Source organism: Lacerta agilis, chromosome 5, assembly GCF_009819535.1.
Source record: "Lacerta agilis isolate rLacAgi1 chromosome 5, rLacAgi1.pri, whole genome shotgun sequence".
Taxonomy (NCBI): Eukaryota; Metazoa; Chordata; class Lepidosauria; order Squamata; family Lacertidae; genus Lacerta; species Lacerta agilis.
This window is the reverse complement of record NC_046316.1, coordinates 10,243,847-10,268,766: the sequence shown is the minus strand read 5'-3', so window position 1 is coordinate 10,268,766 and position 24,920 is coordinate 10,243,847. Positions and strand designations below refer to the sequence as shown.

At 43.3% G+C, this 24,920-nt stretch overlaps 1 protein-coding gene across 1 annotated transcript in view; it reads right to left on the bottom strand.

The window, feature by feature from the left end:
• Nucleotides 1-24,920, bottom strand: part of CHUK (component of inhibitor of nuclear factor kappa B kinase complex) — a 31,563-nt gene that overhangs the window by 5,632 nt on the left and 1,011 nt on the right. Inside the window, exons 2-17 of the mRNA XM_033148461.1 lie at nucleotides 23,556-23,650; nucleotides 22,573-22,687; nucleotides 21,552-21,621; nucleotides 18,801-18,889; nucleotides 15,559-15,648; nucleotides 15,142-15,266; nucleotides 14,014-14,121; nucleotides 12,498-12,633; nucleotides 11,378-11,572; nucleotides 10,394-10,496; nucleotides 8,957-9,080; nucleotides 8,232-8,383; nucleotides 6,995-7,056; nucleotides 6,508-6,617; nucleotides 3,596-3,645; nucleotides 2,855-2,951 (exon numbers count right to left, since the gene is read on the bottom strand). Coding sequence (XP_033004352.1) covers nucleotides 2,855-2,951; nucleotides 3,596-3,645; nucleotides 6,508-6,617; nucleotides 6,995-7,056; nucleotides 8,232-8,383; nucleotides 8,957-9,080; nucleotides 10,394-10,496; nucleotides 11,378-11,572; nucleotides 12,498-12,633; nucleotides 14,014-14,121; nucleotides 15,142-15,266; nucleotides 15,559-15,648; nucleotides 18,801-18,889; nucleotides 21,552-21,621; nucleotides 22,573-22,687; nucleotides 23,556-23,650 — 1,721 coding nt within the window. The remainder of the gene's footprint in view (nucleotides 1-2,854; nucleotides 2,952-3,595; nucleotides 3,646-6,507; nucleotides 6,618-6,994; nucleotides 7,057-8,231; nucleotides 8,384-8,956; nucleotides 9,081-10,393; nucleotides 10,497-11,377; nucleotides 11,573-12,497; nucleotides 12,634-14,013; nucleotides 14,122-15,141; nucleotides 15,267-15,558; nucleotides 15,649-18,800; nucleotides 18,890-21,551; nucleotides 21,622-22,572; nucleotides 22,688-23,555; nucleotides 23,651-24,920) is intronic.

Below are 24,920 nucleotides of genomic sequence, written 5' to 3'. Positions count from 1 at the left end.
TTCTCTTTCACTAACTGCATGCTGTGCATGAAGAAAGCACCTGCTCGTGGGGTAGAGATGCCATGTGATGTGAACACCAGATCACGCAAATCTCCTACTTTTCAGCAGACATGTCCATTCTTACCGCACAGCCGCCGTGCACAGTTTCCATTGCCATCCTAATCCATATTAGGGTGTTTTGATCAAGATGCCATAGGTATGTTTTTATGGAATTGCAATCAATGAAATGACATTTTGCCGGCTCAATAAAATACCATTTCCACATATTCTACCCATGCGCTCTATGGCTTTACTATCAGTTTGCGTTTCTGATGTGTAGAGTTCTTTCCTATTCTAATTAACTCAAGAGGGTTCTGGAAGCTTCTCTGTGTGAAGGGAGCAAGTACAGTCATACCTCTTGCTACGTTAGCTTCAGGTTGCGTTGGGCGCGGGTTCCGAACGCGCCGAACCTGAAGTACCAGAACGGGTTACTTCTGGGTTTGGCGGTTCATGCATGTGCGCGAAATGACGTCACACGCATGCGCAGAAGCGCCAAATCGCATGCGCACATGCACAGACGCTTCATGTTACGGACCTTTTAGGTTGTGAACGGGGCTCCGGAACGGATCCTGTTTGCAACCAGAGGTACCAGTGTAGAAGGTTCATGATGTCTGGGTTATTCCTTCAGAGAAGCTGAGTACAGCTGGTTTAAACTGGTTCTCTTATCTCTTTCTGTCAAGGTCATGCTGACTATAAAAGTAAGGCCAGAAGGAGCCTGGGTTTCACTTTCTCTTTCTATCTCTTTTCCTTCCGGTGTGGTGTTCTCTACATAGACAGTGTTAACGTTTAGACTCATTATAAGTTCCTGTAGGATTAAGTTAAGTCTGCTGCAAGTGGATTTCTTATGGACAGTACCAATCCTGAATGTATTGGATTTGTGACCATTATGCTCATTTGCCTTCAGTAGCAGTAAAGCTCTGCTGGATGAAATATAATTGCCTCTGGTCTATTTTGGGGGAATCCTGCAACGTGTTTAAATTGTTACTCTGCTAACTATACGCTGGAATCTGCTTTGGATCAATACTGAGTAGAATTTCTATGACATTTACAACTTCCCAGTAACAATTAAAAGTTTTAATGTAAAGTTATAAATGGTTCAGATCCTACCTTAAAGCAGGGGTGGCTAACATGGTCCTCCAGAGGTTAGATTTCAACTTCTATCATCCCAGCCACTAAGCCAGGCATGGCCAAAGTTGGCCCTCCAGCTGTTTTGGGACTACAATTTCCATCATCCCTGACCACTGGTCCTGTTAGTTAGGGACGATGGGAGTTGTAGTCCCAAAACAGCTGGAGGGCCAAGTTTGGCCATGCCTGCACTAGGCATTCTAGCAGGGACTGTTGATAGTCTGGACAGCCACAAATTAGCCCTAACTATTCCTCATTGTCAGGTGTCAGGAAACCCCCCTCCCCACGGATGGTAGCGTCCCAGGAGCATTTGCAGTATAGGGATCCGCCTCCGTTGTTCACCAGTTCATCCTCCCCCTCCTCTGCAGGAAGCGACCATTCCTCCAGTGGGGAGGGGGAGTTGGAGGCCGGAAGTCGGCGCAGGGGCTCTGAAGGGATCACAGAGCCTGAACACCAAGGGGAAAGCGGGGAACGGGGTCAGGTTCCCACGCCCCGAGTTCGCAGACAGGAAAGACGTGGAAGGGGGAGGCGGGGGTTCAGAATCCCGCGCCTCTTTTGCTGGACAAAGAACCGGAAGGGTTCATTCCTGGACTCTGCAGAGGGATGAGATGAACGTTTAAACTTTTGCTCCACTGTAAATATCTGCACAATAAAGAACTTAGTTTTTAGAAGTTCTGCTTTTGGCTGATTTCTCATGAGCAACCAATGAATGTCCTTACATCAGGAGTACACATATATATATTTTCCTCACAACCCCCACCGGGATATTTACAGGAAGCAATTTAAAAAATAAAAAAAATCTTGAAACAGGCCTCTATGTGCCTTTTTGAGACTTATTTTTACACGTCTAGCCTTTCTTCCCTTCAAAACTGTAAACAACTTAATACTGTTAAAACTAAGGGACAGAGATAAAAACCAACGAAAAGGATGACTATACAGTGGACAGACCTTAAACTTGGCACAGGCCAAACGTGCCTCATGGGCTAGCAATATATGTTTGCTTAGTCATGGAACCCAAGGCAGTGAGAGATTTCACTTTCTTGGGTTCCATGATCACTGCAGATGGTGACAGCAGTCACGAAATCAGAAGACGCCTGCTTCTTGGGAGAAAAGCAATGACAAACCTAGACAGCATCTTAAAAAGCAAAGACATCACCTTGCCGACAAAAGTCCGTATTGTTAAAGCTATGGTTTTCCCAGTAGTAATGTACGGAAGTGAGAGCTGGACCATAAAGAAGGCTGATCGCCGTAGAATTGATGCTTTTGAATTGTGGTGCTGGAGGAGACTCTTGAGAGTCCCGTGGACTGCAAGAAGATCAAACCTATCAATTCTCAAAGAAATCAGCCCTGAGTACTCACTAGAAGGACAGATCCTGAAGTTGAGGCTCCAGTACTTTGGCCACCTCATGAGAAGAGAAGAATCCCTAGAAAAGACCCTGATGTTGGGAAAGATGGAGGGCACAAGGAGAAGGGGACGACAGAGGATGAGATGGTTGGACAGTGTTCTTGAAGCTACTAACATGAGTTTGGCCAAACTGCGAGAGGCAGTGAAGGATAGGTGTGCCTGGCGTGCTCTGGTCCATGGGGTCACGAAGAGTCGGACACGACTGAACGACTGAACAACAACAAGTCATACATCAGATTGGAATGAAGATGTGTGAATCTGCAGAAAGAGGGATGTACGTTGTACCTAAGATGTTTGAAGAGTTCCTTGAGCACGCGATCTTGAGTGTGAACTGTATGGACTATGATCTTCACCATCTCTGTGCTGTCACTGTAGGAATGATCTGAAAGGGATACCTGTCACGTGATCAGTACAGTGCTCCTCTTAAAAGGCATTAAAAAAAACAACAACCAGATAAATATTGAAAAACATTGACAAGAAAAACTGATTTACACATTTCCCATTACTAAACAGTGGTTAGTTGTTTAGGACAAGTCTGAAATTGCAGCCTTGGTAAACATAGCTAGAATATTTTGCAATCAAACAAACCTTTCCTTTCTAATGGTTGCTTCATGCCTCCCTCTTTTTCTTTTGCAATGAGTTTCACAGACTATTGTAAACACCATTTAAAAAAACCGCAGAAGAGATGTATTTAGGTGGCAAAAAGATGGAAACTCATAATTAATGCTACAGGAATGGGCAGCAGAAAGTCTACATATTCGAAATTCTTACCCTCTAACTGAGATCCATTAGAAATGATCATATATACTTAGAAAAGAAGGGGGGGAGGCATGCAAGTCATGTAAGCAATTCAGTTGCTCACTTCTGCTTTTTCTAATTTGTTAAATTTAACATTCCAGAAGAATGTTCCTGGGCTTGCTTAACATCCTTTGCCAACAACGTCTGTCTATGTCAACACTTGCCTGCCTTACTGTTCTTTGCAAAACCTCCCATTTAACACAAAGTGTTCTGGAGCCATTTCCATACCTGGGGGTCTTGGTTTTAATTGCTTGTAGAGTTCTATAGCTCTTTGCTCACTGTAAAAAGATAAAAATTGTAAGCAGAGTTTCCTCTCTCTTTCGCTATCAATTGTGACTTTTCCAGAAATGAAATTGGCTTGGCCTATCAATCAATTGGTGTCACAGTATAAAAGCTTTGAGTAAAGGGGGGAAACCATGTATTTTTTCCACCTGGTAGAAAGTAATGGCAGCTAATTCTCAGCAAGTTATTATGACTCGCTGTTTGGGGCGGAGGGTTGGATCTGTTACGCACACAAAATTTGTGTATTAACCTCCTGTCCTCGTTTTCAAATTTGTTTTTATCCTTTTTTCGTAAGTCACTTTTGGTTTCATTTTTTTTTGGGGGGGGGAATCAACTAATGAACAGTAGGAAATATTTTCATCTTAAGCAAGATAGATGGGCAATTCCTACAAATACAGGTCTATCAGCAAGAAGACCCAATCTTCTCTCCAGTTTTCATGGTCAAAACTGGCTCTAAATAAAACACAACACAAAATCATCCAGGGGTTTCATTACTTTATGGCTGCCTAAAAAAATGACCACCAGCCAGTCAATTTTGTGCACCAGAGATACAGAATGCTGCTTAAGTCTTGACAATTGAGACCCAGGACAGATATCCAAGAAGGGTCAAGGAAATACCAGTTTCATCTATTAAACAGCAACTGTTTCAGGACGCCATTTGGTTAATCACAATACTGTAGAAAAGTTACACACCCCTGTAGGCACTTTAGCATAGTGGAAACGGCAATGATGCCAAACTGACAACTTGAGTGTTCAAAAGTCAATACAGTGGTACCTCGGGTTACGAACTTAATTCGTTCCAGAGGTCCGTTCTTAACCCGAAACCGTTCTTAACCTGAGGTGCGCTTTCACTAATGGGGCCTCCCGCAGCCGCCGCGCAATTTCTGTTCTCATCCTGGGGCAAAGTTTGTAACTCGAGGTACTACTTCCAGGTTAGCGGAGTCTGTAACCTGAAGCGTCTGTAAACTGAAGTGTCTGTAACCTGAGGTACCACTGTACTCAGGATTCTCATACTTCCACTCTTAAAATTGTTGCCCAATATTCTAAAAACAGATTTAAATATGTCTTTCATCTGGAAGATCTGAGGGTTATATCCAACAAGGTTGTCCTGTTTGCACAAGGACTTCAATCTGCTCTGTGGGACTGGGGGGGGGGGATCCAGAACAGATCTGGAAGGCAGGCAGGGGGAAGCAGGGGTTCCATTGCACAAGTTTATACCCACAAACATTAGATGTAACGCTGAGCACTTGGCACAGGATTGCAAAATTTGTGACAACTAATAATGAACAAAGCCTACCAGCCATGTATTGTTGAGCAACTGAAAGGGCACATCTTCCTTGCTTTTTAAAATCGCAGGCAAGCAGCAAAACAATTAATGACTTGGCTGTTCATCACACCCAGTTGGTGGATTCAATCCTTGATGGGTTTTTACTGTCCAGAAACTGAACACATGTTTCTTTTTAGTGCAAGTAGGGAGAAGCAACTCTCTCAGGCTTCTTTCCAGACCTTAAGTTCCCTACATATGGGCCATTCCATTGTCACGGGTGGGACACTTTGACCATGTTTTTTTGGTATTCACACATGTGTAACAATGTAAATATACATAAAAATTAACAACCAAAATTTAAACTATGTTCTTAATAAGATGCTGAACATTTTACTATTTTTTATTATTTTTATGGATATTTTTGACAATTTTATTAATTGTTAAAAGTGTTGTCACGGGTGGGACAAAAAAAGGACACGGAGCTTGAGATAAGTTTGATTTATGGAAAAACTCTGTGAGTTGGGAGGTGAATCAATGATAAACTCAGCATATCTATTTAAATCAATGTTTATTGGTTACAACTATGCAATCAGGAATTAAGTTTAAGAAATTTAACGATACAAAATTAAGGAAAAAATGCTGTCATGGGTGGGACAATCATCAGAAAACTTTTAACTTGAACACTTCTGTGAAGACTACATGGGTGGACTTTTGAAAAGAAGGTCCATAAAATAAACTTCTTTTGTCTTTAGTTTTTTAAAAAATGGTTAGACTGCACGTTTGGAATCTTCCTCACCAAAGTCCAGCGCTCATCTAGCATTCTTATCAGGTTCATTTTTCATGGAATGGCCCATATACAAGGATATTTGCTCTATGCCAAAATTATAGTATTATTTTAAACAGTGCTTTTTTATTTAAAAAAAAAAGTTTAGGGGGTACTCTCATTCTGACTCAAGAAAATCACCATTTTATAGTTCAAATTGGGGAAAATACAGTAAATGGACAAAAGTACAAAGATTCACAAAATGTTTAGGGGTATGCGTACCTCTGCACCCCCCACCCCAGAAAAAACCCCACTGATTTTAAATACATATGAGCTTTCATGTGCATGCACACTAAAGTTCACACCAAGAAAAAATTTAGTTGGTCTCTAAGGTGCTACTGGAAGGATTTTTTGATTTTTTATTTTGTTTTGACTATGGCAGACCAACACAGCTACCTACCTGTAACTTTAAATACATATACAGTCATACCTCTGGTTACGTCCGCTGCGGGTTGCGTTTTTGCAGGTTGCGAATGCGGCAAACCAGGAAGTTTATGCAGTTCGCGCATGCGCATAAGCGCGATATGGCCGTTTGGGATGTGGACTTTTTTGGGTGCTAACGGCACCCCGGAACAGATCATGTCCACAACCCAAGGTACCAATGTACTATTATTAGCCTTCTAGGTCCTGAAGAGTAGAGAGACTATAAAAAAAATCCCCCCACTAATACAATGCAAAAGAATAAGGTACTAACAAATAATGGAACACCTTAAACTTGTTAGCCTGCAAAAAATTACAAAAGCCTATGAGAATAGCTTCTTTTCTTACAGATTTTCCATGAGTTCGCCCTGACGCCGTGCATGGGGACTCCTCTGCAGTTCTACAATCTCAGTGTGCAAAGCCATGATCTGCTCATCCAAGTAGCCAATATCTCCAGCCTGAAAACGAGAGAGAATTCTATACACTGGGAAGGATCTCGAGGGAGTTTCTCCTCCACTTTTGATAGGAAAGTGTGTGTGTGTGTGTGCGCGCACACACACACTGATGGTGGCGATTACTATGTGGTAGTAAGATTCTGATCAACTCCATGTGTGCTTGTGGGCAATCATGTGGTGAGGCAGACTGAAAGCCCCAGTTAATCATTGCAAATTTGACAGCATTTTTATCTTCCATACCTGTTCACACTTTTTTTTCCTGTATCGTTCATTACCTTTTAAAAAAACTTTTTAATCTTTATTTATTATTATTATTATTATTATTAATAATAATAATAACAATAATACATACATACATACATACATACATACATACATACCTGTTCACACTGCAAGGCCTTTTCTTCCATTTCTTTCCAGGCTTTCAGCATCTTTTCCGAGGCTTAAAGAAACATATTTGGGTTAATTTAAAGCAGCAACGGGACCCAGGTGGCGCTGTGGGTTAAACCACAGAGCCTAGGGCTTGCAGATCAGAAGGTCAGCGGTTCGAATCCCTGCCACGGGGTGAGCTCCCGTTGCTCGGTCCCAGCTCCTGCCCACCTAGCAGTTCAAAAGCACGTCAAAGTGCAAGTAGATAAATAGGGACCGCTCCGGCGGGAAGGTAAACGGCGTTTCTGTGTGCTGCTCTGGTTCGCCAGAAGCGGCTTTGTCATGCTGGCCACGTGACCCAGAAGCTGTCTGCGGTCAAACGCCGGCTCCCTCGGCCTATAGAGCGAGATAAGCGCCGCAACCCCAGAGTCGGACACGACTGGACCTGATGGTCAGGGGTCCCTTTACCCTTACCTTAAAGCAGCAACACGTGCTGAAAATAAACAGCCTTTATTTTCAAAAACATGCACATTTTGAAGCGGTGATGCTGGTGAATTTCAAAAATCAGGGGAAATCAGACCCCCCCCCCTTTTTTGGAAAAATCCTTGGCCAACTTGTGAGCTCAAGTCTGGAGCCGGCTCACAATGGGTTTACCTGCCAGTCACCTGTCAGGCTTGGATGATGACAACTACAAGGCTTTGCTTGTCACCAGCCATTTCTCTCTGCCACCGTCTCCCTCCTACTTTATAAGGCTAAGTATGCTTTGAATAAGGAGGACTAGGAGAGGGCGGGAGGCAAGCTCCCCTGGATTTGGTCTTGCTGAACTTTGGAAGATTATAGGAAGCAAAGCAGCACTGCAACCGCAGTTGTGGGGTGGGGCACCCTTTTACAGATGGGTCTGAAAAGCAGATCTATCCTATAGTTAGAGCTGGCTTGCCCATAAGGCACCTGTCTCAAGCGGAGGACATCCCACCACTTCCACAGCAGAGAGGGAAGCATTCTGATGCATAGCACTGCCACTTCTCTTCCATGCTCCCAGGTGAATAAGCCGAGCAGCAACTCTTTGAGGAGCTCCCTGGCTCCCACTGAGTTCAGTGAGAGCTGGGACGCAGTGGCAGCGGAAGTGGGGAGGGGATCACAGCAGGGAAGGAGGCAGCAATTCCATTTTGCCTTAGGTGGCGAAACGGGATGGGACGCCCCTTCCTACTGCTAATGTGGTCCTGAGCACCAGTTCCTCCAAACACTTACATATTCCGTATGTCATCTGATCACTGTATTTCTCCAAGTCAAGGTGGATGCTCTGCTGAAAGAATTTCAGCTTTGCTTTCAGTTGCTGAGACGCCGACACCATGTTGTTTTTCATTTTGGTTAAATTGGCATTGTACCTGAGAAGACTCAGCCTAGACAATCCAAACATAGCAGGTGTTAGCAGTCGCTTCATGGTGCGGAGAATTTCTATTGTGTCTGCATGGAGCTTTAAGAAGTCCACACCCCAGATGGCAGGTGTGGACAACCTCAGGTGCCCCCCCCCAGGCCTATCTACACAGCCAGCAGTTACACCTCCTCTTTCCAGCCCTTACACTGGCCCTGCTCAGTAATTTGGCCTGGCTGAAATGTGCCCACGAATACCTATTTCTTGCCCATCACTGACATGCAACCCCCAGAAAATGATCCATAAGTGAATATGGGAGTGAGGCTGAAAAAAGTTGTAGGAGAATTCAAAGCATGAGGTCCTTGTCTGTCTCGTCTTATTGCTTACTGCTCGGCTTCAGCCCCCCACAAAATCTTATGCCAACAGGAAGCCACTATAATTCTCTTGTTAATGAAGACTCACCATGCCCTGTATCCCATATGGATTTCACAGACACAAAGAAGTAAATACATTATTTTTGAAAAAACAAAGCAATGATTTTTTGGGTATCCTGAACACACACTTGCCACCCTTTCCCCCGGTTACTGAATCGCTGGCTTACATTGCAGCTCTTTGCCCCTGGAACAGCCGGCTGTAATCTTCTTTTAGTCCAATGATGTAATGCACAGCTTCAGCCCATATCTTACGAAGCTGCACAATGGGCAGCTGAATTCTGCTCTCTTGCACTGTGTGAGGAAAAAGGAAGGAAACATAACAGCCATCACTACTGAAAGCATTAAGATCTGTAATATAAAAAGCTACCAGTGCATATTTATTAGAGGCAACCCAGAACCAGAACAGTTATAATGTTTAACTGTCTAAACAAGAGACATTTTCGAATTGCACTTAAAAAGAACACCTGAAATCTAACACACCACCGTATCAAATGGAATAGTACAGGAAAACATGAGATTCAGTTCTTCTGATGATTTCTGCTTGTGGGGATGTCTAGGCTGGTCCCTCCACTGGACTGATCAAACTGCGCAATAAAATTGCTGTTGTAAACTTGTAAACAAAGATTGGAGTTTTCCATGGGACTCATAAAGCAGGAAATTGTGGGAAAGCAGGAGTGGGACTCAGCAGCTATGTTGCTTTTCTAAGCCCTGATCCTTCCAGTACAAGGAATAGAGTTTTAATTGCTATGGAAGACTTTCCGTCTGTTTCATACACAAATGGAATATTCCCTTCTACCCTGAAAAAAAGCATTACTACATAGTACAGGGAAGCTTTGCCCTACTTAAGTTTCTAGAATGCCTTCACTGAGGAGAAAGCTTCCTGAGGTGCTGTTAGCACAACTCTCGAAGGTACAAAGGAGCAAGAAGACTCTCGTCCCACCCACTGAGGGATGAAAACAAGAAGGGAAATGACTAGCTAGATTTTGGACCAAAAGAAAAGGCTGATGGGGCAAGCATGGGGGTAAAACTCTTGCACATAAATAACAGAGCATAATAAAAATGATCAAAAACATGGGAAGTCCAAAAATATATGGAATAATAATAATAATAATAATAATAATAATAATAATAATAATAATAATAATATTTGTACCCCGCCCATCTGGCTGGGTTTCCCCAGCCACTCTGGGCGGGGACAAATTGGTTTGTTCTCGTAAGAACGTCTTATTAATGGTCTGAAGTTCCTCATAAAACTTTATCAAGCTAGGTGTGATTAGCTGGATTTCAAACATTGTATTTGGCAATTAACGCACACAAAAATGTCTACTGTAACAATTAATGCTTCAAAAATCCTAACCAAGGAAATACAATGAACGTCCCTTCTGAATACACTACTCTTGCAACTATTATGGGCTGAATTTGTGGAACAACTGACCATTGTGTTCCCCTTACGGTAATGCCATCATGAAATATATTCGTTATGCTGCATCATAGCAGATACAGAACAATTAGTCCTCCTAAATATTATTTTATTACCACTGCTCTGAAAGTTATGTCCCTGCTCATAACAACTAATAATCAGGTCTGAACTGCAATATACTTACCAATATAATTTACACACTCGGACAGACTCCTAGAAGCAAAGGGGCCTTCGTAGATAGTTTTGCTTTTATCAAACAAATAAACCATGTAGCTATCCCAGCCTCTCTGCCAAGGAGAAAAGAGAAACAGACAAGTCAAAAAAATTCCCACAGAAACCTTGAATAAGCAGCTATAATTCAGAGAACCATGACTACAGACTTAAGAAAAAAAAACAGAGGAGGCCACCCCAGGTACAAATCAACTGTGCAAAACTATGTGGATTGTTACAGGTAGGTAGCAGTGTTGGTCTGCCATAGTCAAAACAAAATGAAAAATAAAAAATAAATTCCTTCCAGTAGCACCTCAGAGACCAACTAAGTTTGTTCTTGGTATGAGCTTTCGTGTGCATGCTCATACCAAGCTCATACCAAGAACAAACTTAGTTGGTCTCTAAGGTGCTACTGGAGGGAATTATTTTTTTTTAATGTGGATTGTGTTAAACTAAATTGTTGTGCAAGCAAAAATTGCTCCTAGCACAAGACCATCCTTGTTCTCCCCCAGCTCACACCCCAACTACTCCCAAATTTGTCCGGATGGGAAGGTTTAGGGCGCACACGAAAGGAAAAGGTTCTGCCCAACAAGGAAAATCCATGTGCTGACAGAACCGACTATAGGCAGGATTCCTGCATTGCAGGGAGCTGAACTAGATGACCCCAAGGGTCCCTTCCAATTCTAAAATTCTATTATTCTATGTTGAATACGACTCTTTTGAGTCTGAATAGTCAGTATTTTATTTTTTGTGTCTCAACAGAACCAGAAAACTCATGTATGAACTGAAAAAGATACAAGGAGTACATGGGGAAGAGCGGAGGAAAGGAAACAACTAGGTGAATGGTAGTTGTAAAGAACAGAAACTTCACCCTTAACTGTAGGCAAATAAAAGGCTGTGCTCTGGCACAAATGGTGGAATATATTCCCGTTTACTGGAATTAAAAAGGGAATCTTACTACGCCATCAATAACACACTGAGAGGCTGGCTTCCGAGGGTCAAGGCAAATTCCCATCTCAAGCAAAAGCTCCTGGTTCCCTGTGCTGATCCCGGTCTCCGACTCAATGCGAGACTGAAGAGAATGGAGACTTTCCTCGGGGAGCAATGAAAAAGACAGGATCTTGGCAGAAGTCATATTTAAGATGTGAACTATCTGAAAAGGAAAGAAAGGAACGCATACTCAACCCCAAACCAGCAGTAATTAAGTCACAGAAAACCAAAAGAAAAACCAACTCTTTGCCCCCCCAAAAGATGATTATGTACACATACATATAAATGCCTATGTATGTTATATCACTCTAAGCAGAAGTCCCTCTAAGCAGAATTCAGGAGTTTGTCTCTACCTAATGTTGCTAAGAAGTTGATTTTTTAAAAAAATTATTATGTAAGCCCCCAGTATTTAAATTATTTAAATAAAAGTTCGGGTCAACAGCGCCTTCCCCTGAAGACCTAACAGCCTTTCTTCCCCCCCAACTCCCGCAGGCTTGTTTCTACAAATTGCCAATGCTATTTTCTTTCCTTTAGGCCAAGGGTGGGGAACCTTCAACCCATGGACCAAATCTGACACAGGTTCAGGTCCCAATTTGGCCCATTAGGCAGTTTCCCTCAAACCACACCCACCCGCCCTGCGCCTAATGTTGTATGTGAAACCAGGTGTGAGGTAGGGAGAGCCGTGGCTGGATTGGAGTGCGACAGTTTCCTGTGAGGAACTTGACAATGCAACTGAGTGCTGCAGAAAGCTGGCCTGAGGTCACTGCCCATCACTTGACGGGCAGTGACTCCAAGCCTGCTGATCCGCGTGATACTTGGAAGTCCTTATTACCATCACCTGATGCCACTGTGATGACAGATGAGTGGCTATATTTGGCCTGCTAGCAGTAGGTGAGATAAGGAGGGCCGACCCACTGGCCAGATCGGGTTCCCCACCCCTGCTTAGCCAAAGGAGAGCGTTTTGCCACAGCACTGCAAAAATTGTTACGAGATTTCAGAGAACAAATGAAGGCAGCTTACTAGCTTGTGTAATGGTAATGCATTTAAACAACCTCTTTTTAATCCGGGCATGCAACATCAGAACTTACCTTCAAACCCAGTATTTGATCCATTAATTGGAAACATCTCAAATTACCAGTTTCTGGATCTGGACCACCCCCTCTCTGCTGTGGATCCCAATTTAGCATCAGTTGCAGCCAGCTCTCCATCATTTCTACAATTATACTAAACCAAAAACAAAAGCACAGTAGACAATGTTTATTAAAAGATCTTACTTACTAGACACTTACTAGTGTAGCCATATAATGTACATTATGAACACAAGGATGCCAGAACCAGTAAGAGGGGGAGGGGATAGACATATGTGTAAGATTAAAAAGCCACAGAACAGCTCTGACATGCAAGTATTTCCTATACAGAAACCAACAAAATTGGCTGATATGGACATATTATCAAACACGACATTAATCTGGAAAAGAACATCAGATTTGTATCTAGCCATTTCAGTTTTCTTTTTTTCTAAATTCTCTTGCATATGCCACACTTCTTTAGAGTTTTTCCATTCTCAGCTTTGCTCCCAAGGTTCATCTGAGTTCCTAACTATGTTAACAAGGAAGACAGGTGTACAAAACGTTTAAATAGTCTTAAACCTATCTTTGTTTGCTCATTCACCTATTTACACACAAACAAAATACCCATTAAATTCTGCCAAAACATGAGAGAGAAAACATGGAACACAGCAGCCAGTGTGGTTAAAGGCCTCTGTGGTCAGTTTCTGATTCACTGCAGCCCAGAAAGAAATAAGAGGTGCCAGAGAATGAAAGACCATCAAAAACATTACTTGCCTACATAGGGAAGAAAGCTTTGCAAAGTGAGGTCTCCAGTGAAGTTATGCTTTAAAAAGGCATCCCTCTGTGTGTGCATAAGTGAGAAAATGTTGTAAAAAGTGTAGGTGTGTGTGTGTAAGAGAGAGAGAAAGGCAGGAGGAGTTTGTGGTGGTACTGAACTGAAAATAATTAACAGTTTCTTTTACAGTCAAAGAAAAAGCAAATAGTGGGGTTGTTTTAGTTTCACCCACTGCCAGCACGTGACCCCCAACAAATTCTCTCCGAGGGAATATATCCGTTCAGGGAAGAAAGGTTGCCCATTCTTACACCAGAGCTTCAAAGGAAGACTATCATTTTAGATGAGGCATGCTACCTGTAGCCAGTGCTTTTTTTCTTTAAAAATGTTTAGGGGTACTCTCATTTTCCTACTCATAATGAAATACTGCCCCTCAATGAGGCCAAACTTAGATTCACAAAATGTTTAGGGATTTGCATACCCCCAAGCCCCCCCCCCGAAAAAAGCACTGCCTGAATATACTTTGGTAAAAGATTATACCTTAGAACAGGCATGTCCAAAGTCCGTTTCGGGGGCCTAATTCGGCCCACCAGTCGATTTAATCCAGTATATGTCCTAAAAATCTGGCCCTCTTTGAAAAAAGTTTGGGCACCCCTGCCTTAGAACCTCCACCTGACACTGTATTAAGACAAAAGAGCCGCTGAACAGATTTGCACTGCAGAATTCTAGCAATTTAAAGGAAAGCAGGGGATTTAATGTTACCTGCAGAGGCTGTTGGGATTTGGCAGATGAGGACTGAATCTAACTTCCCCAGTCATCTCTTCCCATGCAAAAATGTATTTCGGATCCTTCTTCTTGATTTTATCATGCCTGTAGAAAAACAGTGAATGAAGGATTGAAAAATAACTGACCAATCAACACACTGTGAAAGAGATTACAGTAATCCCTTATCTTATGTGGAGGGTTCAGTTCCAAACACAGTTCCAAACAAAAATTGTGCATAGCCAAAAGCTTGGAGCCACCCCGAGGGTGATCATGTGCTACCAGACAGAAAACCACAATTTACTTGCTAGCTCACCAAGGGCTATGCCGCCGACCTCTGGTGAGAAAAATACCCAGCATTCCCTTTCCCTGACTCTCTTACTCAAACTCGGGTTGAGAGAAAACAACAGCAAGAGGTTTTCCTGCTCTTCCTTATTCTATTCGTACCTTAGCGTGAGATAAGACTCCTCTCTCTCCCCACCCAAGTCCTCTGCATTTGCTAGGACCTCCCCAACCTTTTCAAATGGGAGAAATTCATTCTGCTGCCTTCATATCTCAGAGGGAAGAAGATTATGACAGTCGTAAAAGACGCTGGCTAGTAAGCCAAGTCAATACGTGTGAATCCATCACCGATGATATCCTTGGCTGAATCAATAGGTACTTGCAACCCCCACACAGCCACATTCAACACAGCACTCATAATTGCTTCCTTGGAGTGGCTATGACCCCTGCATTTTCTAAGGAACAGAATATTGCCCGATGAGTGCTTGAATAACATTGCTAACGCTGCAATATTTAGCAGCAGCAACACAAGCTGGTGCAAGCGCATTTAGATCCCCAGCAACTGCTCCACAAAATGATAGCCTGGACAGCCCTTGACCAGCTGACGATATTATGCCAGATAAGTGAGAGACTTATTTGGGGAAGGGATGCTCACAAGGAAAACCCTTTTCATTTCCTCTTGTCTTCAAGATGGGTGGACTCTTTCCAAGTAATTCACTTCCAAAAGAGGGGCTTCCCAGGTATATAAAACACTGATATGATTTTACTAAATTAGCTCTTCTTGGGTGGACAGGAAAGGCAAGCAATTGTCTAGTAGCCCGTTAGTTTGAGAAACAAAACTCTTACCAGGTAAAAGGCTGCTGGTTGTGTAAAAATGGTCTAAATCCTGCAATGCTCTCAAAGACAACAGTTCCAAAGCTCCAGAAGTCTACAGAAGTTGTATATGGCTTATTATCAAAGAGTTCTGGTGCCTTTAAAAAAAGTTAACAAGATGCAATAACAATGGCAATAATAATAATAATTTTTATTATTCATACCCTGCCCATCTGACTGGGTTGCCCCAGCCACTCTGGGTGGTTTCCAACATAATATAAAAATACAGTGAGGCATCAAACATTAAAAACTTCCCAATACAAAAAACTTACGAAGAACATTGCAAGTATTTCCCTATAGTTCTATAGTTAAGGGATGTAATGTATAATGCATAGAAATAAAAATGGTGGCAGTTTTTGCTGCAATGCACTACATCTTTAAAAGTCTTACCAAATACTGTAAGGTCCCAACAAAAGATGTGCATAAGCTTCCTTGATCCAGATCCTTGGCATATCCCAAGTCTATTATTTTGTGAATTATCTGGAAAGGAAATCAAATACAACATATTCTTCATTTGTGCTACTTGACCTTTCTGCTGCTTTCAACATCAAATCAAACATCTTCACCCATGTCAGTTTTAGGAGCTCTGCAATTTGCTCAACCACTTTTCAACTACTGGTACCAAAGTGCAGGGCCGTCTCAAAGGGATCGTGCGCCCTGGCGCGACGATCCCTCGGCGCCCCCGGTGGGCCGCCTCTCCGCCCACCTCCCTCCCGCGCTGGCCGCCCCTCGGGAGGGGGGGGGTGGGCGAGCGGGGGATGGGGGCGTGGCGCTGCAAGCCGGCCACCCTCCGGAGCCCCAGCTGGAGCGCTGGGAAGGGCGCGCAAAGCCCCGCACTGCTCCAGCGCCACGTCCATCATCCCCCGAGGGGCGGCCAGCGCGGGAGGGAGGCGGGCGAGCGGGGGATGAGGGGCGTGGCGCTGGAGCGGCGCGGAGCTTTGCGCGCCCTTCCCAGCACTCCAGCTGGGGCTCCGGAGGGTGGCCGGATTGCAGCGCCACGCCCCTCATCCCCCACTCGCCCACCTCCCTCACGCGCTGGCCGCCCCTCGGGGGATGATGGACGTGGCGCTGGAGCAGCGCGGGGCTTTGCGCGCCCTTCCCAGCGCTCCAGCTGGGGCTCTGGAGGGTGGCCGGCTTGCAGCGCCACGCCCCTCATCCCCCACTCGCCCACCTCCCTCACGCGCTGGCCGCCCCTCGGGGGATGATGGACGTGGCGCTGGAGCAGCGCGGGGCTTTGCGCGCCCTTCCCAGCGCTCCAGCTGGGGCTCTGGAGGGTGGCCGGCTTGCAGCGCCACGCCCCTCATCCCCCACTCGCCCACCTCCCTCCCGCGCTGGCCGCCCCTCGGGGGATGAGGGGCGTGGCGCTGGAGCGGCGTGGAGCTTTGCGCGCCCTTCCCAGCGCTCCAGCTGGGGCTCCGGAGGGTGGCGCCCGGTATGCCGGCGGGCTCGCGGGGGCGCCCGGTATGCCGGCGGGCTCGCGGGGCGCCCCTGGGGGGCCTGGCGCCCTGGTGCACCGCGCCACCTGCCCCTATGAATGAGACGGCTCTGCCAAAGTGGCATACAGGCACATTTTCTTGTCTCCCCATCCTTCATGTTTCTTTACAAACTTCTTTGTCCCTCTTACTTCTCCTCCAAGTTTTTGGCTCTTTCCTTTCCTCTCCACACTTTAGGAAATTCTACCATAGCCCTAAGCAGCCTCAAGAATGCCAAGCCATCTCTTTTTACTTTCCCTTACTTTTAATTTTGCCGGCTGTCTTTTGACATCTGAATATCACCTTAAACTGTGTGTGACAGAATCACAATTCTCACCCAAATCTTCTTAGGTACTTTATTCTGTTTTACTGGTGTTTGTTAAACTACCTCTCATAGCCTTCAGCTTAAGGTTCATATTTCTCTCTCTCTCTCTCTCTCTTTGGTTTTTAAGAACAGGTTCATATTTGATTCCTTTCCCCCCCCTTGCTTCTCACAGTGAATCTGTCGTTAAAACCACTGACTATGGAAAACTCACCCGTGCCTAGATACCCGTTGCACAAAGACTTCACATTGACTAAAGATATTTACAAGGAAGGGAATTTGTGTTTTTACAATTAATGTCATTTCTTTTATACTGTACAGTGGTCCCTCGACTTACGAATTTAATCCGTTCCGAAAGCACATTCGTAGGTTGAAAAGTTCGTAAGTCGAAAAAGCGATTTTCCCCATAGGAATGCATTGAAGCAGTTTTAAAAAGAAAAATTTGTAAGTCGAGGAAACCACATCTAAAATTCTTAAGTCGAATAAACCGCATCTAAAATACCAACGGATTTCTATTCGTATGTCAAAAAATTCATTGGTGTGCGGCCACCTTTTTCGTTCGTAAGTCGAAAAATTCGGATGTCGAGTATTTCGTAAGTCGAGGGACCACTGTAATCTTTTAATTAGTTTTTTTCCCATCTCCATGCTGACTTCTGATCTTCCATTATGAAGTCTACAGCCAGAATCATCCGATTAGTTGCTTTAGCAGGACTCAATGACTTAAACTACCAGTAACAGTCATTATCCATACTACTCTTGCCCCAGAATCTCACCAACCTGAAATCATCAATAAACTGTAATCTTGTGCCTAGCTCAATTTATTCAGTTTTAAACATAATCCTCCCTTGTATTGGATTGCATCACTTAAGAGCAATAAACAACTTCCTTCCTTCCTTCCCTCCCTCCTCCACATGGGCAAGGCAGGGAACATCCATACACCACCCCAACAATTTGATTCAACTGCTGCAGAGGGCCCTAATAGCACATAGCCCCAGAGAATTGTACGAAGTGAAACAAAAGGCATTGCAGTAGAAAGATGAGGAACCTACCAGGGCTACTAGCACTAGGAAAAACTGAAAATTTGCTCCCCACAAAGATGACAATCAAGAGTCTCTGTTCACATGGTGTGGAAGCTAGCTCAAGGTGCAATCCCAAGTCATGAAGAAGCATGAACTAACCCTGCACATAGGGCAAGACCAACCTCATAGGTGTTCCCACCCAATTAGCACACTCCCATTGAGGTGCCAATCTGGGGAGAAAGGGGGGGGGGATCAGATCACAGGAAAGCACTTCCCTCATTGCGCCTGTGTGCAGAAAGCCAAAGTGTGAGTAAATTCCATCCGATTCACCTCAAGGAGAACTTTACTCTAGCTTATCTGGCACAGCCTAAGCAGAGTGTGAGGGGGTTCTGCAGCAGACAGCTCAGATCTCCTAACTCTTTTGTTTCTATCCTTGAGGTTCCTCAGCAGAACTGGTACTCACTTCAACTTCTTATCCTCTGCAGAAGATGGTCAAAAAGAATCAAGGTGGTCCCAAGAGTCCCAGCAAATTCTCGGGCCCTGCCTCTCATTAGTTTGCTTCAAACTCCACCCCCTCCGCAACACGACAGCTGAATAATTACTAAGTAGACCCACAGCAGAGCTATACAAGCTTTCCCTTTATCCTCCACATCACTGACACTACTAATGGATATTGAAACTATACACCAGATTTTGCAGCTGACGGCTGAAAAACACCACGGTAGGCCACAGGTGCACTGCTTATTGCATCCAAGCAAAATTAATCTGATAGAATAGTTCTAGATAATCCGCTCAGATCATCCAAGGCGTGTCACTTACTTTTCCACCTTCTTCCTGAAGAACAATATTCTCAGGTTTTAGGTCCCTGTGTATTATTCTGTTTTCATGCAAGTACTGGATACCATAACCTAGAAGTCCAATATGTTTTGGGAGGGGGGGGGAATGTTAAGGAGAAAAATACCTTTTAGAGAAATTTACATCCAGTCTTTCTTTGACTATCTATGAAGTATACAAACAGCAGAACATAGATGGAGGTACGGGAGGATGAAATCACTCTAGCTGAGAGTGCATTTTTTTCAGTTCTACTCTTAACTATCAGCCAGCTTTGAATATACCACCTTACAAGGGTTCTAGTAGCAGTGGATCATTTAGATTATTTGTATTTCTGTGCTGAAACTGTCTTACATGTGAATGAGATTCTTGTTGCTTGTTTTTTTTTTTGGGGGGGGGAGGCATTACATGAATCCTCAAGATAAGAAATGGATTTTAATGCAATTTTAGCCCTCCTCACACACTAGCCACACCAGTGTTCCACATGTAGAATGTGCAGTGGAGTTCCATTACCCTGCCCCCCAATATATGTGTTGTACATAGGTTTCTGAATAGAGGCATCTATATGCAATGCAGGGCTGTCAGGGAAGGGCAGGCCAGGGAGCTACATGATATAGATGTCAGGGCCAACAGTGTTACGGTATATTTATTCTTATTCTGTGAACTGCATTGAGAGTGCTGCTTAACACTGAAAAGGCAGTATTACAAAATCCAAATGCATAATGCAAGGGACTCTGAACAACATCACAGGCTGGGTGATTTTAGCATGCCACTCTTCACATTTCGAGCATCCCACATTTGTTCATATTCTGCACAATTTTAACCACCAAATGTGAAATACTGGAAGCACTCAGCATTTTGTGACTGGTTTTATTTCATACTGGCATTTCATGTACTGCTGTATTTTTATTCCGCTGCATTTTATGGTTTAGCTCTAAATTTTGAGTTGTGATATGGTGTTTATTATACAGTAATATTTTTCTATGAACTGCATTTTTGTCATATTTTTTCTTCTTTAAGTTCTTTGTTGTTGTTTCAGTTTTCTATACACTGCTTAGAGATATTTGTTTATATATTAAGCGGTATACAAATAGTGTAAACAAAACAAAACAAAACAAAACATATACAGTGTTTATGTGAGTTATAATGTGTATGGAAGTTTTTGGAGGTGGAAATGTTGTTATTCTAGTGGCAATGTCAAATTTCTCCTGTTTTGAACAGAATGGCAATCTCCCTAAAATATCAGGTTGCCAGCCTGGGAATACTCCTTGATTCAGCCTTATTATTTGTTATATTTATTAGAAACTTCCCATCCCGAAAAGTGAAAGCAACTTACAGAAATTAGCATTAAAAACAAGGATAAAACATCCTAAAATATGTAAGTAATATAGAAAAACAGGCCCAGCTGAACCCCACCCCACTAAAAGATGAGCAGAAAATTAAGGTCCAAAGGCTCAGGTGAATGGGAACGCTTTTGGCTGGTCCCTACAAATAGTGATTGCACCAGGCATCACTCTCTGGAGAAAACATGCTCTCTGTTAGAGAGACACCACAGAGAACACTGGTTCTCATATCACCACCCTCTGTGCCTCTCTCAGAAAAGGCACATGGAGAAGAACCTCAGATGATGAGTGCAGAGTCTGCCTTCATGTGGAGAGAGGCAGTCCTTGGTGTACTGGGGTTCTGACGGCAAAAGGCTTTTATAGGTCAAATCAGCACTTTGAATTTGGCTCGGAAACTGGCAGCCAATTCAACCATGGTAGAATTGGTGGTATGTGCTCAAACCATTCCACCCGGGTGAACAACCTAGCCAATTGTGCACCAGCTGCAGTTTCCAATTTGTCTTCAAAGTCAGCCTTATGTATAATGCATTGTAGTAAACAGCAAACCTTGAGGTCAAGTGTCCTCAGCGGTGTGGAGTACTTTTTTCCATCTTAGGCTAGTAAAGCAGCTGTACTCTGTCCCAGACAGTTAGAGTCTGGTAAGATCGATATATGCTCAGGTTCACATCCCAGTTAGGCTACTGCAACAAGTGAGTTAGGCATGTTAGGGAGCATCAGACCTCGAGGGATGAAACAGGAAGCCTAGTCATCTTGGTTTTTCTTCTACTCAGGGGGGAGCACAGAGAATGACTGGGCAGTATGCGCCAATACATAATAAGGAATAAAGTCTGGTTTGTTGTTACATGTGAATGTGGTCAATGACAGAACAATATAGTTAGGGGTATCATGTCTGAATCCTAAACTGAGATCAGCATCTAAGGCCAAAATCTCTTTTCATTTTATAATTCATACTTCTAGACATCATTTGAAAGGGCATGGCCTGCATTTCCTGAATTGGCAAAATGGAAGGAGTGTTGGGGCAGACGTTAAAAGGAAAGCTCTCTCTGTCCCTCCTAATGACTGCTAGGTTCTACTTCCATCATTTGGTGTGCCTCCTCCAGTTCAATATGCACCATCATTCTAACTGGTGACAAATATTTTTTCGATCTATTGAATCCAAAATAATTTTACATTCAAACAGTGCTATCAGAATCAATTAGGCAAGCTAAGAAAGGTCACATGAGGTCATGAGTACTTTGAGGTTTTTTACAATCAAGTGGTATATAAATTTTATGAAATAAAACAAACAAATCCTAAAATTAAAGGGATTTTTGCATCCTAAGCTTCAAGGCAAAACGAGCAGTCTGAGAACCACAAAGGCTCGTCGCAAATGCACAAAAGGGAACAGTTGACTTACCGATGTCGCTAAGAAGAGAAAGTATTTGACTCTCTTTAAGGCCGCAGCAATTTTCCGGTAAGTTCAACAGCTACAAGGAAGGATAAAAGGTTGACATTTGAAATACAGTTCAGCCATCAATATACACCCTTCTAAGAACGAAATAATTTATGAGCAGGCAATTGCTTGGAGAACACAAAACCTACACGAAAGAAGCCTCTGTATACACTTAAAGTGAGGATCTACTTCAGCAATCTTTCATATTTTTCACAAGCATCTTTAAAGCAGAAAACCGTCCAATATAGTTGTTACGTTTAAAATGGAGGGGCACTGCCTGGTTCCAAGACTACTCATTTCTTTAATATACTTATATCCTGCCTGGTAACACGCCTTCAGAGTAGTTTAGAATAAAATAAAAGGCTAAAGGAAAAGTAATTTCTCAGGGTGGTCTGGTCTACCTAAACCAGGGATGGGGAACCTTTTCTGGTCAGCAGGTCAGAGAGTTATCTTCCCACCCTTGGTGGGCCAAACCTGACTCATAGTGATGTCAGGTGGTGCTTTATTTTGTGCACGGATGGATGGAAGAGAAAGGAGGGTTGTGTTGGGTGTATGAATGGATGAAGAAGGCAGTGAGAGAGGGGTGGTGAGAAAAAGAGAATCCTGAGGCTCTCAAAAGTATCATTTGCTTTTGAGAGAAATAAGCGTGGCCTTGCTTTGGTCCCATCCATCATAGGTTCCAGTCCCACCCAACACTGGTATGCAGCCCTCAGGGAATGCAACATAAAAAGGTTGCCTGAACTTGAATGAAGGGATGCCATTTGTTTCCCTATCCCATCTAGTAACTAGTTTGAAAGTTGCACCCTTACTTCTTCCATGTCCCTAAGCCTGGCATGCAGCACAGGTCCAAAAACAAGGTTGTCAGGAACGCCAGTCACCTCAGGAAATGATAACAGCATATCGCCCTGCTCCACATACTGCGCCCAGCTATAGTCTCAAACCCAAAATCTAAACTGCCATCAGTAGTCAAAGAAACAGACCGTACCTTCCTGAGATCTCCTTTGCAGCAATATTCCATAGCCAAAAGTGGGACATCGTTGACAAGGAAATTCATCTCGTCAGGCACTTCACAGGCTTTTACAATATTGGGATGGTTCAGCCTAAATAAATGAAGGAAAGAAATTGTAAGTATTCTGAAAATGCATACTACTACAGAGGATCTTTTCCTTCTGAATTGCATGAAGCGGCACAGTATCAAACATTTTGATATTAATCAAGCCTATACTGTTTGAAAAATAAGATGGGTGTGGTAAGCCTTCCAACGGAAGGTGCTGCTACAAGGTCAAGTGATGACTCTCAAAGAACAGCAACTGTGTGGCTGATATGCCTTCTGCTTCCAAGCAAGCCTCTTGGAGCGTAGCAGCAGCAGTAAGTAAAATTTATTACAGCCATTGGCCCATATGCGTAGCAGCAGCAATTACAACACCCCTCTACCTACCGGGCAGAAAGAAGAATTTGGAAGGGGACACTAAAATACCAATGAAGCAGCAGCAAAACTTCAAAGTGGGTGCTGAGGTGTGCAAAATCAGAACCATCAAATGCCAAACGCATTTCTGATACACCATCCTCAGGGGCGAAATATGATAGGTTACGATTGTCTACAACTAACAGGAGAATCTCCTTCCTTCAGCCATTCGTCTGCACAACCCCACGACTGTGTCTGTCTGTGGTTGTGTCCTGAATGTGAGAGGTGGAGATTGGTCTTGGTTCTCCACCAATGGATTCCAAGCAGATATCTAGGCACAAATAAGATCCATTGAAACTGCTTTCAGAGGACCCACCAGCAAAGATCCAACCTTTGGGTTAATGGTGACAGAAATGCAACCATTGAATCATAGAACTGTAGAGCTGGAAGGGACCCCAGGGGTCCTCTAGTCCAACCCCCTGCAAAGCAGGAATCTCAGCTAGATCATACATGACAGATATCCATCCCACCTCTGCTTTAAAAACCTCCAAGGACCGACCTACTTTTTCATGATCTGGATCTCATGGCACCACCGATCTTTGTTTTTCACACTTAGTTCCAAGCGACATGACTTGATTGCTATCTTCGTACCCAGATCCTACAATTGACAGGAGAGAAACCACTAGAGAGGGTTAAAATGTATTACCACAGCAGCATATTCCACATCTAGAAGGAGCTGTCCCGGCATTTTTAGGACCATAGCTATCCTCTTCTGGGATACCCCAGCTGCCCTTGCTTTCATTTTAAGCCCCTTTTTGTGGAAAATTAAAGGAAAGCATCAAAGGGGTATCCTACCCAACTTCTTTTCTTTAAACTGATAAACAAAATAAACTGAAGATGAAAACATGCAGAAATGTTCCCGAATGACAAAGCAGGTTTGAAAGCAGCATAAAGCTGAACAATATGTATTGTTAATGTATCATTCGGAAACATTACCAGAAAGACCCAAACCCCGCCCATTTCCCCATAAATCTGTTAGGCTGGTTTATAAGTGTATCCTTTTGTAATAAATTAGGTTAATCACATTTACCTCTTTAAGGTGTATTACACTTTTTAAGTGTTTTTGTGGGAGGGGAATTATTGGGTTTGTTTGTTTTGGTTTTATACTGTTGTGAACTGGCCTGTGATCTTCAGGGGAAGGGCAGTATACAAATTTAATTAACTACATATAGATGATCAAATGTTAATTGTTACTTTTTTGCGTTGTTTTGTGAAATTTGGCATGCTGCTCGATTGCCAAAGAAAAAAAGAGGGGGGAGGGAAAGCCACCTCTTTCAAAGCGGTTTTAGGGGAAATTACAAAGCAGGCACGAATTTAGCATTTAGCTGAAATGCCAAGGGTAAACTTAAAACCCCTTGCATTTCCTCAGCATCCGGGTAGGCTCCCCTAAACAAGAATGGCTTGGGGGTGTCAGCTGGCATCTTCGAAAGCAGGCACCTTGTTTTCTCAACTGGGCAGGAAGATGGTGATCTGAAGGTGGGGGATATTTTACTTTTATTCTTTCCCCCTTTCATCCCATTTTATCTTTTAGATCTCACCACCTCAACTTTTTGAACTTTTAAATTATTATTTTATTTTATTATTATATCATTTTGGGGGTTTTTCTTTTCTTTCTTTTTAGTATCTACTTCTCCATCCCCTCCTTCACACCTTTTTTCTATTTACTTACTATTATGGTTCCCCCCCTTTCCCTTCTCTTTTCTGAATAAACGAACAAATAAATAAGAATACTATACTGTATATCTATAGACATATTGGGGCAGGCGGGCTATTGGGTTGCTGGTTTTATTTTGATTGATTTTGTTTTGTTTTGTTTTATATTTTGATTTAGTTCTGTGAACTACCCTGAGACACAACAACAACAACAA